The sequence below is a fragment of the Cotesia glomerata genome, linkage group LG6 (genome assembly GCF_020080835.1).
Source record: "Cotesia glomerata isolate CgM1 linkage group LG6, MPM_Cglom_v2.3, whole genome shotgun sequence".
In the NCBI taxonomy this organism is placed as follows: Eukaryota; Metazoa; Arthropoda; class Insecta; order Hymenoptera; family Braconidae; genus Cotesia; species Cotesia glomerata.
In genome coordinates, this window is record NC_058163.1 from 4,067,288 (window position 1) to 4,084,990 (window position 17,703).

At 28.8% G+C, this 17,703-nt stretch overlaps 3 protein-coding genes across 3 annotated transcripts; 2 read left to right on the forward strand and 1 right to left on the reverse strand.

Moving 5' to 3' along the window:
- The first annotated feature begins 64 nt into the window (after positions 1 to 64).
- On the forward strand, positions 65 to 8,792 carry LOC123266622 (nuclear export mediator factor NEMF homolog). The gene is made up of 3 exons (XM_044730943.1): positions 65 to 298; positions 4,551 to 6,520; positions 7,853 to 8,792. Exons 1-3 carry the CDS (start codon positions 243 to 245, stop codon positions 8,731 to 8,733), a joined length of 2,907 nt encoding a protein of 968 aa, XP_044586878.1. The 5' UTR covers positions 65 to 242; the 3' UTR covers positions 8,734 to 8,792.
- On the reverse strand, positions 8,785 to 12,426 carry LOC123266624 (serine/threonine-protein kinase VRK1-like). Its single transcript, XM_044730944.1, has 3 exons — positions 12,312 to 12,426; positions 10,665 to 12,218; positions 8,785 to 8,926 (listed from the first exon to the last, which is right to left on the reverse strand). Exons 2-3 carry the CDS (start codon positions 12,003 to 12,005, stop codon positions 8,834 to 8,836), a joined length of 1,434 nt encoding a protein of 477 aa, XP_044586879.1. The 5' UTR covers positions 12,006 to 12,218; positions 12,312 to 12,426; the 3' UTR covers positions 8,785 to 8,833.
- Positions 12,427 to 12,507: 81 nt separating this feature from the next.
- Positions 12,508 to 16,392, forward strand: LOC123266625 (replication termination factor 2). The gene is made up of 2 exons (XM_044730945.1): positions 12,508 to 12,695; positions 15,489 to 16,392. Exons 1-2 carry the CDS (start codon positions 12,627 to 12,629, stop codon positions 16,257 to 16,259), a joined length of 840 nt encoding a protein of 279 aa, XP_044586880.1. The 5' UTR covers positions 12,508 to 12,626; the 3' UTR covers positions 16,260 to 16,392.
- Positions 16,393 to 17,703: the final 1,311 nt, after the last annotated feature.

A 17,703-nucleotide genomic window follows, 5' to 3' on the forward strand; every position in this document is an offset into this window, starting at 1 on the left:
AAACAAATAATCGTCGCTTAAAAAACACTCCTAGCGATAGTTAGAAAAAAAAAACATAACCTGTATCATTGTTGTGAACATGTATGCATGTGTCACAATAAAATAATAAAAATACGTGATAACCTTTAGATATTAAACAATAAATTATAAAGATAAATAATTCAAAAAAAAAAAAAAAACTATTTAATTTTAAATAAAAAATATTTTTTGAATACGTGGAAAATTTTGTAATATAGGTAAAAATGAAGACCAGGTTTGATACATACGACTTAGTATGTTCTATTGCAGAATTACAAAAGTAAGTTATTAATAATTTATTCTTTTTTCAATAATTCATTTTTATTGCAGTAAAAATTTGTCTTGTTTTTAATTTTTATAAATATTTTTTCAATTTACTGGTGTACTGATTTAACGCGTGAATTGTTGAGAACTAGATTGATATTAAGTTCAATTAAAAAAAGTAATCATTATAATTGACATAATAAATTAATTGATAATAATTAATTATTATATTAGTTAAAATATGATAAGAAAAAATTGAAATTGGTTAAAATATTTTTAAATGACCTGTCAAATTTTTTAATTTAGAAATTTCAATATTTTTCAATAATTTATTGAAATTATTGGTTAGAAAATTTAATATAATTATTAAAAAATCAATTAAATTTTTTTAATTTATTTTAAAGAATAATTTGGTGATGCTTTAAAGACATTTAGGATAAATAGACCAGTAGTTGACCAATTGGATATAAAAGTAATGATATTAATATTAAATAAAGACTGTACAGTCAGTAAATATTTATTAATTATAAAGTAAAAGCTCCAATTATTCACAGGGGTCTAAATATTGACACCCTAAATAATTTTTAAATATATTTAATCATTTGTAATAAGGATAATTATCATATAAATTTTTATTAAATTCTAATTAATTAAAAAATTTAAAAAAAATTACTGTCAGTTCAAAACATTAAATATTAAATATACCAATTATTTTCTTGAGTGAAAAAAAAATTTTTTTTTGACAAGAAATTTCACTTATTCCAACACAATTAATTTCTTGCTTTAAGAAATAAGTATTTTGGTCCAAGAAAATTTCTTTAAGTCAAGACAATCTTGTTATTTTGAGAAAATTCAGCCTCTTGCTCCAAAAAATTTAGATCTTGATAGAAGAAAATTTTTTTGTTTTGAGAAAATTTCTTTCTTACTCCAAAAAATTTAATATAAAGATAGATGTAAATTTTCATTAATATTTTTATTGATTAACATGTCAAATGGGAAGATCAAATAATATTGAATCATTTTTTTCATTCAATATGTATAATTGCACGATAAACTAATATAAAATGGGTATCAAATATTCAAGAGAAAAATTTTCTCAAGCTGTGAAAATTTTTTTCTCAGCTGAAGTAGGAGTGCTGCTTCCCTAAAGGATCTAAAAATCTTGATCAAATATAAAAATTTATTGTATCAGGGGCATTCAATAGTGACTGGTAGGACATTTGACTCAGGAATTCCATCAATTATAAGTTATAATTATGTGACTGAAACTTATACTATAGTAAAATTTATCTTATAATATAGAAGAATAACTAATTAACAACATCTCTTTGTCAAAAACCTCGATTACTTTTTAAGCTTCTCGTAATTATCATTTGACTGAGTGCGACTGGTGGGACATCGAAAAATCCTTCTCTCTTATCAAGGTATACTCAAAGTCCAATTTCAGTTCGACCACTAAACTTTTAAAAAATACTTCCCTCTCAATACAAAATTTATCCTACAAACATTCAATATTATTAAGAGTTAGATTGATTACCTACGTAGAAACAATTAAAAAAATTTTTTTATTGTGACTGGTGGGACAAGCATTTGCGACTGGTAGGACAAGTACAAAATGTCTTCATCAAGTTGTTTATTAAAAAGATTTTTATATTATTTCAACCTTAGAAACATTATTGTTTATACAGGGTGTCCCAAAAGTCACGGAAGCCATTGTAGCATCTGATGAAAAAAATAATTCTGAGACGAAAAGTCCTTAGTCATTTTTCAATTAACCGCATAGATAATTAATTATTAATTAAAAATAACGTCTCTTTATTTGTTATAGAGAGAGCGCCAGTGTCCAGTAAAGTATGTGCCAAACAAAGACACAACTAACTGTATGACTAACTAGTTTCTATAGCTAACGTAGTCACACATATTTACTTACACATTCACACGTGCAAGCGTCTTCGTTGGAACGCACTTAACTTGACACTAGTGCTCTCTCTCTAACGCATAAAGGACGTTATTTTAATTAATAATTAATTATCTATGCGTCTGATTAAAAAATGGCTAAGGACTTTTCGTCTCAGAATTATTTTGTTTATCAGATGCTACAATGGCGTCCGTTACTTCTAGGACACTCTGTATATTTAACTATAAATTATTTAGGATAATTAAAAAAAACTAATTAAAAAACACAAATAAAGGATTTAGCATGCTGACAACACAATCTTGATAAACTTAGGTGTTAATTAATAACGAACATAAAAAAATTTGTTTTTAAAACTATAATAATAAATAAGTGAGTTAATAGCAAACATCAAATGAATTTGTTCTTAAAACTATTAAAACAACAATTGATCTGGATATAAGTTAGGACGGCTGAAAAGTTACTAGGAGAGAAAAATCGATTTTCTTATTTATTAAAAAAAAATTTTCTTTACAAATTAGTAAAATATAGACTTTGGATAATAAATTAGAATAAATTAGAGAAATTTAAAAATTTTAGTAATTTTCCCATTTCGCATGGAATGCCCCATCAAATATTTATGATAATTTGAATTTAGAAAAAATGACTTCCACCAAGCATAGAATTTCAGAAAAAATTTTTACTCCGGCCAACACAATTTCGGTGTTCTTTCAGGCATTTGAAAATTTTCTTGAGCCAAAAATTTTGTTCTCCAGTCAAGAAATTTTTCTTTCTGTGCACTAATAGAAGGGTTTATTAACTATTAATAATTTAATTTATTTAAAGACAATTATTTAATTTATTCAATTTTAATAAATATTTCTTAACATTTAATAAATATTTATTTGGGAGGAAAGTACATTTATGAAGAGTTAATAAGTTTTTATTAATAGTTAACAAATATTTATTAACAGTTAATAATTATTTTGTTGAGTGAATTTGTTTCGCTTGCAATGTCATATAATATGAAGATAGTTAATAAACAAAAATCATCTTTATAAATTATTTGCATTAATTATATTGCATTATAATAACGTTTATTGTAAAATACCAAATTATATCACAGCTCATGATTATTTTTTATATTTTTAAATATTAAAAACCTTAATTTATTTAGTAAATTCAATTAGTATAATGAATTCCAGCTATAGGATTATAAAAAGTGTCGAAAGAAAATTGCTATTTAACGGTTAATAAATTGTACTTAATAAATTACTAATTAACTATTAATAAATATTTGTTAATTGTTAACAAATATTTATTAACATTTAATAAATCGTATTCAATAAATAATTTATTAACTGTTAATAAATATTTATTAAATCCTATGATGTTAAAAAATTATTTATTAACAGTTAATAAATCGTATTTAATAAATAATTTATTAAAAGTTAATAAATCTTATTAAATATAAACAAATCCTTCTATCAGTGTATCAAATCAGAGTATCAAATTATCACTTTTTTTTTTACAAATTAATTAGCAATAAAAAATATTTATAAATTAAAAAAAAAATATTTTTGTTCTAAGGTCAAAATTTTTGTTGAACAAAATTAATTTGTATAAAAAAAAATTTTAATAATTTATTAAAAAAATTATTAAGATTTATGTAATAATTTTTTTTTTAATTGAAAAAATTTTTTAATAAATTATAATGAAATTTAATTTAAAAGATAACAATTTTAAGAATTTTTTTACCAAATATATTATAAAAAAAAAAATTGACGTAGAAATTTTAAGAAATGAAAAATGCAATTTTTTAAAAATAATTTTTTTTTTTAATTTAAAAATTGTCAAGTGACTGCTAACTTTAATGTCATTAATTTATAAAAAAATCAATTTTGTAAAAATTAAGACGAAAAATTAAATTTAGATATTTTTTTTACAATTAAAAATATTAATAAAAAATTGATTGATATTAATATTAATATTTAATTTAATGTATGAATTTGAATAAAAACTTGATAAGTTGGCACTGAAACTTTCAATATTCTAAAAAAAAATGCAAAGCATTATGTATTCGATAAAGTTATAAAAAGTGTCGAAAAAAAATCGCTATTTTTACTTTTTATTTCAAATAAATATTTATTAACAGTTAATAAATTGTACTTAATAAAAAACTTATTAACTGTTAATAAATATTTGTTTACTATTAACAAATATTTATTAAAATTTAATAAATATTTTATTATCTGTTAATAAATATTTATTAAATCCTATGATGTTAAAAAATCATTTATTAACAGTTAATAAATCTTATTAAATATAAAAAAATCCTTCTATCAGTGTGTATAAATAAAAAACTAATTTTCAGATTAGTGGGCATGCGAGTGAACCAGATCTACGACATAGACCACCGAACATACCTAATCCGTCTGCAACGTAGTGAAGAAAAGAAAGTTTTACTTCTCGAATCCGGGAACCGGATTCACACAACCGCTTTCGAGTGGCCTAAAAACGTCGCGCCATCTGGCTTCAGCATGAAAATGCGCAAGCACTTAAAAAACAAGCGCCTTGAATCTCTAACCCAGATTGGATGCGACCGAATGGTAGACCTTCAATTCGGCAGCAACCAAGCGGCTTACCATGTGATCTTGGAAGTCTACGACCGAGGAAACATCGTCCTTACCGACCACGAATTCACCATTTTAAACATCCTTCGACCCCACACAGAGGGCGACAAAATCCGGCTGGCAATTCGCGAGAAGTATCCTACAGACCGCGCTCACTTAACCACAATGTCACCTCCTGAACTCATCAATGAAAAACTATCCTCCGCCAAAACCGGAGACCCTTTAAAAAAAATTTTAAACCCTCTTTGCGAGTTCGGGTCGGCGCTGATAGACCACGTGCTTTTATTAAACGGATTTGCGCCTGGCTGTAAAGTCGGTAAGAGTTTTTTCCTAGAAAAGGATTTTGACCGACTGATGGTAGCCTTGAACCAAGCTAGCAATTTGATGGAGCAAGCAAAGACAAGTCCATCAAAAGGCTACATTGTACAGAAAAAAGAGTCGAAGGCTGCTGATAGCCAGGAATTCATCTTGGCCAACATCGATTTTCATCCCCGGCTGCTGGAACAGTTTAAAGACCAGCCGTTCAAGGAGTTCGATAGTTTTGATCTGGCAGTTGATGAGTACTACTCGACAATGGAGGGCCAGAAGCTGGACTTGAAGGCTCTTGCGCAGGAACGCGAGGCGCTGAAGAAACTAGAGAATGTAAAAAAAGACCACGATCAGAGACTGGCTGGTTTAGAAGCTCACCAAGAAACCGACAAGCAGAAAGCGGAGATGATAATCTTGAACCAGGAGCTGGTGGACAATGCTATACTCGCGATCCAGAGCGCTTTAGCGAACCAGATGCCCTGGCCAGACATCCAGGTGCTGATCACCGAAGCTCAGGTCAGGGGTGACCCGGTTGCGCTAGCTATCAAAGCCCTGAAGCTGGAGACTAATCATATCTCCGTCTACTTGACCAATCCTTATGACAGTGAAGACTCTAGTAATGAGAATGAAGGAGATGTGGAGAGGAACATCAAGCCGATGCTTGTGGACATTGATTTAGCACAAACTGCTTATGGAAACGCGCTGAAATACTTTGACCAGAAGCGGTCAGCTGCGAAGAAGCACCAGAAGACGATTGAGTCTCAGGGAAAGGCGCTGAAGTCCGCTGAGAGGAAGACTAAGCAGACTTTGAAGGAGGTCCAGGCGATTCATAGTATTAACAAGGTTAGGAAGGTGTACTGGTTTGAAAAGTTCTACTGGTTTATTACTAGTGAGAATTACTTGGTGATTGGAGGGAGGGACATGCAGCAGAATGAACTGATTGTTAAGAAGTATCTCAGGGCTGGAGATGTTTATGTCCATGCTGATCTTACGGGAGCGAGTTCTATTGTGGTGAAGAATCCTAGTGGGAATCCGGTCCCGCCGAAGAGCTTGGCTGAAGCTGGAACCATGGCGGTGGTGTACAGTGTTGCTTGGGATGCTAAGGTGGTCGCTGGAGCTTGGTGGGTTCATCATGACCAGGTGTCCAAGACTGCCCCGACTGGAGAGTATTTGACTACCGGGTCGTTTATGATCAGGGGGAAGAAGAATTACTTGCCGCCTTGTCAATTGGTGATGGGACTGGCGTTCTTGTTCAGGCTTGAGGATGGAAGTATTGAGCGGCATAAGGGAGAGAGGAAGTTTAGGGGGATTGAAGATGATGAAAGTGTCTTTGGGGATCAAGGAGATGATGTTGAGATTGATATTGATTCGGGGAACGACTCGGATGGTAATGACTCTGAAGGTAAGGAAGAAATTAAAGGTTATATATTTTCATTTGATCAAATATACAGCTACCGACAAAAAGTTTCCGGACAAGATGGAAATTTATTAAAAGTAAAATAAATCAAGAAGATATCAATGACACGATCGTACACACTTGGTAAAATAAAATAGCATTTTCTTTATAGATCAATTTAATATGTTTATGTATCATATTTAAATTAAAAAGTAAACAAGAAGGTTGTCCGGAAATTTTCCGTCGATATTGTATATCTGGTAGCTAGAGTTTTTGATTAATAGTTTGTGTCAGATAAGTTGCTGCTAACTTACCGAAAATTTTTGAATTAACGGCTGTTGGTAACAATTTTTTGTCAACACGAAAATAACAAGATTACATTTAATAACATTCCAGATTATACTCAGTGTCATCTGTAGTGAAAAAAAATTTCAGATAGTAGCTAGCATAGTCCAGATTATACTGAGTGATATCTGGATTATACTCTTACTATACTTTCTAAGCGCTAGAAAAAAATGGCGCAGATATCACTGGGTATAATCCAGGATTCTACTGAGAATAATCCAAATTCTATAGGATATAATCTCGGATTATCTCCAATGGAATCTTACGGGGTATAATCTGAGATTTTACTCGGAGAAATGGGAGATTACAATGAGTATACTTTTAGTAACAATTTTTTGTCAACACGGAAAGAACAAGATTATACTGGATAACGTTCCAGATTATACTCAGTGAAATCTGTAGTAAAAAAAAATTCAGATAGTAGTTAATATTGGTAAGTGGAAATTGCAAGACACCACCTCGTGGTCGAAAACAGCACTACTCAAACCAGGTCATGTATTCTTATGGCGCTGACGTACATGCCATCTGGCGTTAAAAAAGTTAACTACTCAAACCAGGTTTTGGTTTTAGGACTTTTTACACGGTACTATTTACCAATAATCCAGATTATCCTGAGTGATATCTGGATTATACTCTTTGTAATCTTCTGTTTACCTCAGTAAAATCTAAGATTATACCGCGTAAGATTTTACTAGAGATAATCCGAGATTATACTTAGCAGAATCTTGGATTATACGTAGTGATATCTGCGCCAATTTCTTTCTAGCGTCTAGAAAGTATAATAAGAGTATAATCCAGTTATCACTCAGTATAATCTGGATTATTCTAGCTACTATCTGAATTTTTTTTCACTACAGATCACACTGAGTAAAATCTGGAATTTTATCCAGTGTAATCTTGTTCTTTCTGTGTAACTGATAAGTTGGCACCAAAATTTAGCTATCAGAAAGGGTTATGTTTTATTTTATTAACCTAATTAATATTGTTTTGTAGGTAAAGAAGATTTTGACGCCGAAGATAATGAAGATGATGCCGATAAAGAAGAAACCGTTGAAAAATTACCAGCAATTGAAGAAAATGATTCTGATTCTGATCAAGAGTCACTTTTTCCAGACACTCAGATAAAATTAGATTTAACTGGGTCTAAAGTAAAATTACTGATTGATAATAAAAGACCATTAGAGCCGGAAGAAGAAATAGTGTACTTAGGAGATGACAAGCCGGTTGTAGTTAAACACTCACAGAAAAGCAAACCAAAAATTCCAGAGACTTCCAAAGAGGATTCTAAAGATCCCGCGAAAGCTGAACCAAAAGATTCTGGGAAGCCGAAGCGAGGCCAGAAGGCAAAGCTGAAGAAAATAAAGGAGAAATACAAGGACCAGGATGAAGAAGACCGAAGGATTATCATGGAGATGACCAAGCCCAACCCGGCGAGGGAAGAAAGGAGGATGAAGAAGAAGAAGAATATTCACTTGGACAAGAACCAGCAGAAGAAAAAAGGCGGAAAGCCTATGATGGTAAAACAGGCTCCTGAAGGCGAGGAAGATGATGAAGAAGTCGGTCCAGCGCCTGAGTTAGACATGTTGGATCAGTTTACCGGCAAGCCTGTTGATGAAGATGAACTCTTGTTTGCCGTTCCTGTTATCGCGCCTTATTCCACGGTGGTTAATTATAAGTTCAAGATTAAATTGATGCCCGGGACCGGGAAAAGAGGAAAAGCGGCCAAGACGGCCATTGCTATGTTTTTAAAAGACAAAGCTGCGACTCCAAGGGAAAAAGACCTGCTCAAGGCAGTCAAGGACGAAGTGGTGGCTAGGAATATTCCTGGAAAAGTTAAGATTAGTGCGCCCCAAGCTCTCAGGGCTAAAAAGTGAGATTTTTTTTAATGTAAAGTTGTTTATAGGGTTATTGAATAAATTTATGAGTTAGAAAATGAAAAGTTTTATTTATAAGAATAGAAAATAACAAATTAAGTTAATCAAACATATCTTCATCGGAGTCCACCGTGGCCTGGCGGGTCACTTTGGATACTTTTGCTTGGCGGGATTTTGTACCTCTAGGCATTATCTGAAATATATTTTGTTTTTTTGAGTTAGGTTTGATATTTTGATTGAAATAATTAATTTTAAATTAATTAGAGGTATTTGACAGTAATTGAATTTTTGTAAATATTCTTTTAAAATGTAAGTTTCATTGGTACATTAAAATTCTGTTACTAGTATAAAATTTTTATTGATTCATTGAAATTTAATTTTTAATCGTAAGTTTAATTGATATATTAGAATTATATTATTTATAAATAATTCTATAAATAAGAAATTTCATTGATCTATTGATCTATTAAAATTCTAATATTTATTAATAAAATTAATTAATAATATTAATAAAATTTATTAATAAAAAATTTAATTTTTGAGTTAAAAATTTATTTTTAAAGAAGTGTCTTATTAATCCGTTTAAATTCTATTATTAATCGACAACTCCGTTATTTTATTGTAGTTTTATTGTTGATTAGATTGTTAAAATTTATTATTATTATTACTAGCAAACTTGCAGTCACTACGTGACTGCTGTGACTTGACAACTATAAAGAAATAAAATTTTGCTTTATAAAATAATGAGTTTTATTAAATTGCACTGTACTTTCTTAACTATTGACTTTTTTAAAGATATAAGCTCATCTCGATGTTACACTCATCAAGAGCTTTCATTTGAGTACCCACAAATAGTGTATTAAAAAAACTAACTATTTAAATCAAAATTCCACCATTATTTTTAAATTCTCTACTAAATGAAAAATTCCTAATTCCACAAAAAATAATTCAAAATTAAAAAAAAAAAATTTTATCTTAACTCATTACCAAATATCTTACAATTTTTTATTTTCCTTACACAGAAAAAAAAATTAACTTGAATCAAGACGAAAAATTCTTGAATGAAGTAAAATTTACTGAAAACAAGAAAAATTTCTTAGTTTAAAAATTTTTCTACTCAAAACAAGAAGATCAAGTTATTCAAAATTATTTACTTGATTAAAGTAAATTTTTTTCTGTGTACTGAAAAAATTACTTCAAAAAAATCAAGATAAAAATTTCACCCAGAATATTAAAAAAATTCTTCATTTTTTAAATTCTATTTAAATTAGTCAAACGTTTGCAATATTAAATGTCCTATTTAATTAAAAAAAAAAAAAAAATGAAATGAAAATTAAGTTAGTCGACATCTAAAAATTGTTAGAATTTTTTTTTATGGAAAAAATTAAAAAAAAATTTTTTTTAATTTTTCATTTGTAAAAAACTTGAAAAACCATAAGTAAAATTTTTTTAAAAATATTTTTTAGTTCTAATTTAATAAATGAAAAAAAAATTAAAAACGTCAGCTAATTTTAGTATTATAAAAATATAAAAATTAAGTTAGCCGACATCTAAAAATTTTTAGAATTTTTTTTATGGAAAAAATTAAAAAAAAATTTTCATTTCTAAAAATCTTGAAAAATTATAATTGAAATTTTTTTTAAATATCTTTAAGCTCTAATTAAATAAATACAACTATCAAAAAATTAAAAACATTGGCTAATTTATAATTCTAAAGTTAGCCGACATTTCTAATTTTTTTTTTTTTTTTCATTCAGTAAATAATAAAAAAAATATATTTTAAAAATTGCACTCAAAGTTTTTCAAATTTTTTACAACTAAAAATTTTTTTCAATTTTTTTATAATTTTTTCAATAAAAAAAATTCTAAAAATTTTTAAATATCAGCTAACTTAATTTTCATCAATGTAAGTATTATAAAAATTCACCAACCTCTTCCTCATCCTCACTTTTCTTCCTAGCCCTCCTGACAATCTTCTTCTCCACCTTCTTCTTCTTAACAATCTTAACATCATACTCCGTCTCGGAATCACTATCCATAGCCTCAACGATCGCTTTAACATCCCTAAGCTTCTCCCTCTTGCAATCCACAACCACCCCAACAGTACTCTCATCCAACGAGACCTGCGGTTTAACCCTCGGACTTTTCCTCCTAGGAATCTCCGCTTTCTCCAGCTTAGGAGTCCCTTCCCTCTTCCTCCTCGCTGGCTCGGGAGTCCTCTTGGGAGTTCTCTCCCTGACCCTCCTGCTATCTTCCTTAACTTCCTCAACCCGGGTCTTAATCTCCCTTGTCTTCCTCCCCTTGTCTTTCTTTTCCTTTTTGCCCTCCTCAAAGATCTCTCTGCATTTATCATAATCCGGGGCCTGATTGAACTTTAATTTACTCACTAGCTTCATGAACTCTCCAACAAACCCCGGAACACCCTCCCGCCCCTCCAAACCCTCCAAAAAGCTATCAACATCCTGAAAAGCTTTTTCTTTAGCTTTCTGAACAGCAACACAATCTTTAAGAATTCCCTCCCAAGGAAGACTTCCAGTGATCCACTGAATAACATTATACAGCAAGATCTCCAGATCTCCTCTCATAGTCGGGACTCCAGAGTGCGCGTCCCTACTTGTATACTCAATAGTCCCATTGTGAGCCTTCTTAGGATCTGGTTTAAAATCTTTACTAGTATAATGAGAAGCCAGCCCAAAGTCCACCAGGTAAATTTTGTTTTCATCCTTTAAATCCATCAGCAAGTTAGCTCCCTTGATATCAGCGTGGACGTAAGTCCTATTGTGGATGTACTCCAGAGCATCAATCACTTGCAAAGAGTAATTTATAACCTCTTGAGAAGAAAATTTACGTCTTTTTTCCAAGAAGAGCTTCCATAAATCCTTCCCGTAGCGCTCCATCACTAAAAATCGGTACCGCTGGCTCTTATATTCATGAGACCCAGACCCCAAAAATTTTGGCATGCCTAAATGAGTCAGCTTCTTGCTGCTGCGCCAGGAATTTATGTCATCTGGCTTGGCGTTGCGCATATAAAAGTGCATCTCTACAAACAGCGGTCCGTTTCCATGAGGCTCGATTTTTATCACCGCTGATAGGTTCTTTGGCTTGTTAGATGATGCAGCGGAGTAAATTTCTCCGAATCCGCCAGTTCCGATGGACTTTCCTAGGATCCACTGGTGCTTGCTTAAGTCCTGGAGGATTTCTCCTTCTGGAAGCGCTTCTGGGAGCTTGTAACCGTTTGCTCCTTTTCGGGGCTTTTTTTTATTCGCTGCCATTTTTTTTAAGTTAGTTATTTTTTTAATTTGTTAATTTTTAATTAGTTATTTTTTTAATGAGTTATTTTTTAGTTAGTAATTTTTTAATTAGTTAATTTTTATTTTATTTAAATTAAACCAAGGCACTGGTGGTCAAAGTTAGGTTATGTGGTTACATTCTTAATTAATTTTAATTTTTCTGAGTTTTTTTTAGGTACAAGTCTGAATTTTAATCTGAAAAAAATAAGTTTTTTTATTAGTGAGTTTTTTTAGGGAGAAGATTTGTTAGATTTGTTTTAAAAAAAATATTTATTTATTTTTACTCACGGCTAACACGCTACACTGTCAACTTTACTAATTTCTGGCGGGAATTTAGAGCTTCAATGTTTAGAGAGGGCGTTAGTGTAGTTTTGCGCCGCTGTGGCGCTAGTGTGCTGATAAAAAATTGCGCGCATGCGCAAATTAATGTTTTTGTGTTTTTTTAAAGAAAGAAAAATAAGCAAATGTCAGTCGCATTGTAATTTGTGTCAGATTTTTAATAATTTGTTGATAAATATAAATAAAAGTTTTGGTTTTTTTATTTAATACTTGTGAGGTAATTTTATTTTTAAATTAATATATATATAATTACTAAGTGGAAAAATGGGGTGCGATGGAGGAACTATTCCACGACGTGATGAACTTGTGAGGATTAAAAAGAAACCTGAACAAGTAAGTTAACCTAAAAAATCAATATGAGTATTGTTTTTATTATTTAGTAATATATTAATAACATTAGAGTTAGCAGCCACTTGACAATTTTTTAATTTTATTTAACAAAAAAATTTGTTCAAAAAAATTATTTTTAAAAAATTGCCTTTTTTGTTTTCTGAAATTTCTACATGTCAATTTTTATTTTCTAATTTTTATTGGCCATAATTTATTTGTTGTAAAATTCTTAAAAATATTAAATATATGCTAAATTAATTTTCATAATATTTTATGCCGTAATCACTTTATTTAAAATTAGTTACTAATTAAAATTCTAAAATTTTTAATTGTTATTTTATGACATTTTTTTTTAATTTCTTGTTGAAAATAAAAAAAATCTACAATATTTTAAAAAATAATGTCAAAAAAATTTTTATAAAAAATTACAGTGACATTTAAATTAATAAACATCTGGTCATCTAAAATAAAAAAAAATTGATTATTACACTATAAAAAAATTGACAAAAATTAAAAAAAAAAATTCCAAAAAATGAGATTGAAATTAATAAACATCTGATAATTTTTAGAATATATATTTTTTTTCAATAAATTAAAGAAAAAAATAATTATTTAAAATATTTAATCTTTAAAAGGTCTAAGAAATTATAAATGTAATTTTTAACATAATTTTCTAGTTTGTTTTTGAAAAGAAAATCAAAAAATTTCTAAATATCTGCTAATTTCAATGTGATAAAGATTTATGACATTAAACTTGGCAGTCACTTGATAAGTTTTCAATTTTATTTAATAAGTAAATTTGCTCCGAAAAATTATTTCTAAAAAATTGCATTTTTTATTTATTTAATTTTCTAAATGTTATTTTTTTTTCTCATTTTCTTTGACATAATTTAATTGTTTAAAAAATTCGTAAAATTATAAAATATCTGCTAACTTAATTTTCATGAAATATTTCATGAAATTTGATACTTTAAAAGCTGACAAAAATTTTTATAAAAAAATTAGAAAAATTATGACATTTAAATTAATATACACCTCATCATTTTAAAATAATTAAATCACTACTCATCACATATTATAAAAAAAATTGACATTAATTAAAAGAAAAAATTAACTTAAATAATATTTAAATTAACAGACAATTTTTTGATTTTTTTTTTTAAACAGTAGAAAATTATTTTTAAAAAATTTCTAATTTTTCAGAGCTTTTAATTCTGAAGTTTAAATTTAAAAAAAAATTTTTTTTTCGGAAAAATTTGTTAATTAAAAAAAAATTCTAAAAATTATTATTTGTCTCAATTTAAATATCATTAATTAAATAAATAATAGCTTAAAAAAAAATTAAAAAACACGCTTTTTATAGAAAACTAAACTATAAAATAAAAAATAAATTTTAAGAAATATAAATTAATATTAGTTTAAATAAAAAAAAAAGTTTTATTGTAAAAAAAGCGCGGGGTGCAAGGAGGTGTCAATAGTTATAAATATTTTATTGACAGATATGAGAAGAAGGATTATCATTTCAATATCTTAAAAAGCACCCCACGCTTTTTAAAAATAAAACATTTTTTTCTTATTTACACTATTATTAATTTATATTTATTAAAATTTATTTTCTATTTTTTAGTTTAGTTTTCTATAAAAAGCGTGTTTTTTTAGTTTTTTAAAACTATTATTTGTTTTGTTAAATTAAAATTCTCTTTGGTATTCGAAAATTTGTTAATATTAGAGAAATCGGTTAAAGATAATGATTGGAAATTAAAATTAACATCAATTTCTGTCTTGTTGACTATAGATAAAATTTATATAAATTAACAAAAATCTTATTTTGCAAATTGAATAATGGAATAATCTTATCAAACAAGTGTATTGTCATCGGTCCTCGATAAATCTATAAAGTTTGAACGAGTCGGTTACAAACATACAAATGAAGCTAATAAAATAATAAATAAAAAAAAAATATGTGTGTGTACCAGAGTACACAAGTAAGAAGTGAAACTTCTTTATGACTTATAATTTTTTTACTATTTACAACTTCACAGAAATTGGCTAGATGAGGCACGCGAAAAATAATTTTTCAAGATTAAATTAAAGCTATTTTTGTATTATAGACATGCATACCAATAATATGAGTAATTCATTTTATCATTGCTTTTATTATAATCATTGTAATTCATCAATTATGATCTCATCATCATTACCATTGTTGTCATTTTTTAAACTCTGCCATTATTTAATCGGTTTACAAAAATTATGTAAAGAACTTTAATATTCATATTTTCTTCTATAACATAGTAAAAATAATTCAAAACAGATATTTAATAACTAACTCAATTACACAAGTTATGAGTAAATAATTGGAATTATCTATTCAAAGTAATACAATTATATAATGACAATTAATCTTGTAGACATGCAATGATTTTATAGAATTAAAAATGAATAGATAAATCATTAGAAACAAATAAATAAAAAGGATGTACGTATACATATTTTTATTTACTAATAATTGTATTTTTTTTTATTTTTAAATTATCAATTAATTTCTTTTTTTTTTTGTTTTTAGATTTATTCTTTACGGCGCTATACTGAACTTTGATAAAAAAAAAAAAAAAATAACATGGCGCGTAACCGAAAATCGTGACGATTTTTTTTTACATTGCTATAAAATTTCTCTCATACGTCGATAAAGAAGTTTCACTTCAAAAAAAAAAAAAAAAGCGTGTAAAAATGAAAATATTAAATAACATTTAAAAATTTTTAACAACAATTATATAAATTATTTATTTTTTACAGAAAGACAAAGATTCCGAGCTGGCATTCCGATGGAAGCATTGCACAATAAAGCAGATGCCCTTGCAGCAGCCAATAGTGAGCTGTGGCCTGGGAAAACTCTACAGCAAAGAAGCAGTGATCGAAGGACTGTTAGACAGATCAATTCTCCCCGAGACCGCTGTTCACATAAAGAGTTTAAAGGACGTAAAAACCCTAAACTTGACTCCAAACCCCTCCTACGAGGAGAACAAGGCGGAGACAGGAGACGGGTATGCCGGCGACGCCAAAAGTCCGTTCATTTGTCCGCTGATTGGGCTGGAGATGAACGGAAAGTACAAGTTCTGCTACCTGTGGACCTGCGGGTGTGTAATGAGCGAGCGCGCTCTCAAGCAAGTAAAGTCCACTGTCTGTCATCGCTGTCAGGTCGAGTTCCAGCCGAAGGACGTCGTGGTGCTCAATGCCGAGGGTGAAGACTTGGATCTGATGATCGAAAATATGCAGGCGAGAAAAGTTAGCAAGAAGTCCAAGAAACGTCCCAAGGAACCTGAGGAGGCGGTTGAGAAGAAAAAGAAGAAGGAGGACAAAGAAAAGCCCGGGACCAGCAAGGCCTCCAAGTCTTCTACAGCCACTCAGGAGCCAGTCGACCCTGCGTTTAAGAAAATTAAAGAGGATTACAGTATTGCCAAGGACCCCAACGCTTCCGAGGTCCTCAAGAGTATTTTTACGACACATAAATCTGCTGCTGAGCAAACTAAAGCTCATTGGGTTACTTATAATCCCTTTTATAATTAAGTATTTTGTAAATATAATTTTTATGGTTGAAGTTTAAGTTTAGATAAGGATTATTTGTGATTAAATAATAAAAACTAGCAACCTTGCAGACACTAGGACTACTGTGATTTGTGAACTGTAAATAAATAAAATTTTGCTTTATTAAATTATGACTTTTGTTAAATTGCACTGTACTTTCTTAAATATTGAGGTTTTTAAAGATATAAGCTCATCCCGAAGTTATACTCATCAAGAGCTTTCATTTGAGTACCCACATGCATTTTGATATATTTTTTATCTATACATATATATAATATATATAAATATGGGAAAAATTGATGTGGGTATTCAAATGAAAGGTATTGATGAGTGTAATGTCAGGGTGAGCTTATATCTTTAAAAATGTCAATAGTTCACAACATACAAGATCTTTTATTGAATAAAATAATTACTTTTGTTTAATTAAATTGTATTTTCTTAACAATTGACGTTTCCAAAAATATAAGCTCATCCTGATGTTACACTCATCAAGAGCTTTCATTTGAGTACCCACATGCATTTTGATAAATTTTTATCTATACATATATATATAATATATATAAATATGGGAAAAATTGATGTGGGTATTCAAATGAAAGATCTTGATGAGTGTAATGTCAGAGTGAGCTTATATCTTTAAAAATGTCAATAGTTCACAACATACAAGATCTTTTATTGAATAAAATAATTAATTTTGTTTAATTACAATGTATTTTCTTAACAATTGACGTTTCTAAAAATATAAGCTCATCCCGATGTTATACTCATCAAGAGCTTTCATTTGAGTACCCACATGCATTTTGATATATTTTTTATCTATACATATATATAATATATATAAATATATGAAAAATTGATGTGGGTATTCAAATGAAAGGTCTTGATGAGTGTAATGTCAGGGTGAGCTTATATCTTTAAAATGTCAATAGTTCACAACATACAAGATCTTTTATTGAATAAAATAATTACTTTTGTTTAATTACAATGTATTTTCTTAACAATTGACGTTTCTAAAAATATAAGCTCATCCCGATGTTATACTCATCAAGAGCTTTCATTTGAGTACCCACATGCATTTTGATATATTTTTTATCTATACATATATATAATATATATAAATATGGGAAAAATTGATGTGGGTATTCAAATGAAAGGTATTGATGAGTGTAATGTCAGGGTGAGCTTATATCTTTAAAAATGTCAATAGTTCACAACATACAAGATCTTTTATTGAATAAAATAATTACTTTTGTTTAATTAAATTGTATTTTCTTAACAATTGACGTTTCCAAAAATATAAGCTCATCCTGATGTTACACTCATCAAGAGCTTTCATTTGAGTACCCACATGCATTTTGATAAATTTTTCATGTATATATACATATATATAATATATATAAATATATGAAAAATTGATGTGGGTACT

Excerpts from the sequence above, each read along its gene's own strand:
- LOC123266622 (XM_044730943.1), top strand. The coding sequence starts at position 243 with ATGAAGACCAGGTTTGATACATACGACTTAGTATGTTCTATTGCAGAA. Across the intron at positions 299-4,550 it reads TCTATTGCAGAATTACAAAA|ATTAGTGGGCATGCGAGTGA; the intron begins GTAAGTTATTAA and ends ACTAATTTTCAG. Across the intron at positions 6,521-7,852 it reads GGATGGTAATGACTCTGAAG|GTAAAGAAGATTTTGACGCC; the intron begins GTAAGGAAGAAA and ends ATTGTTTTGTAG.
- LOC123266624 (XM_044730944.1), bottom strand. The coding sequence starts at position 12,005 with ATGGCAGCGAATAAAAAAAAGCCCCGAAAAGGAGCAAACGGTTACAAG. Across the intron at positions 8,927-10,664 it reads AAAGTGAGGATGAGGAAGAG|ATAATGCCTAGAGGTACAAA; the intron begins GTTGGTGAATTT and ends AATATATTTCAG.
- LOC123266625 (XM_044730945.1), top strand. The coding sequence starts at position 12,627 with ATGGGGTGCGATGGAGGAACTATTCCACGACGTGATGAACTTGTGAGG. Across the intron at positions 12,696-15,488 it reads TTAAAAAGAAACCTGAACAA|AAAGACAAAGATTCCGAGCT; the intron begins GTAAGTTAACCT and ends TATTTTTTACAG.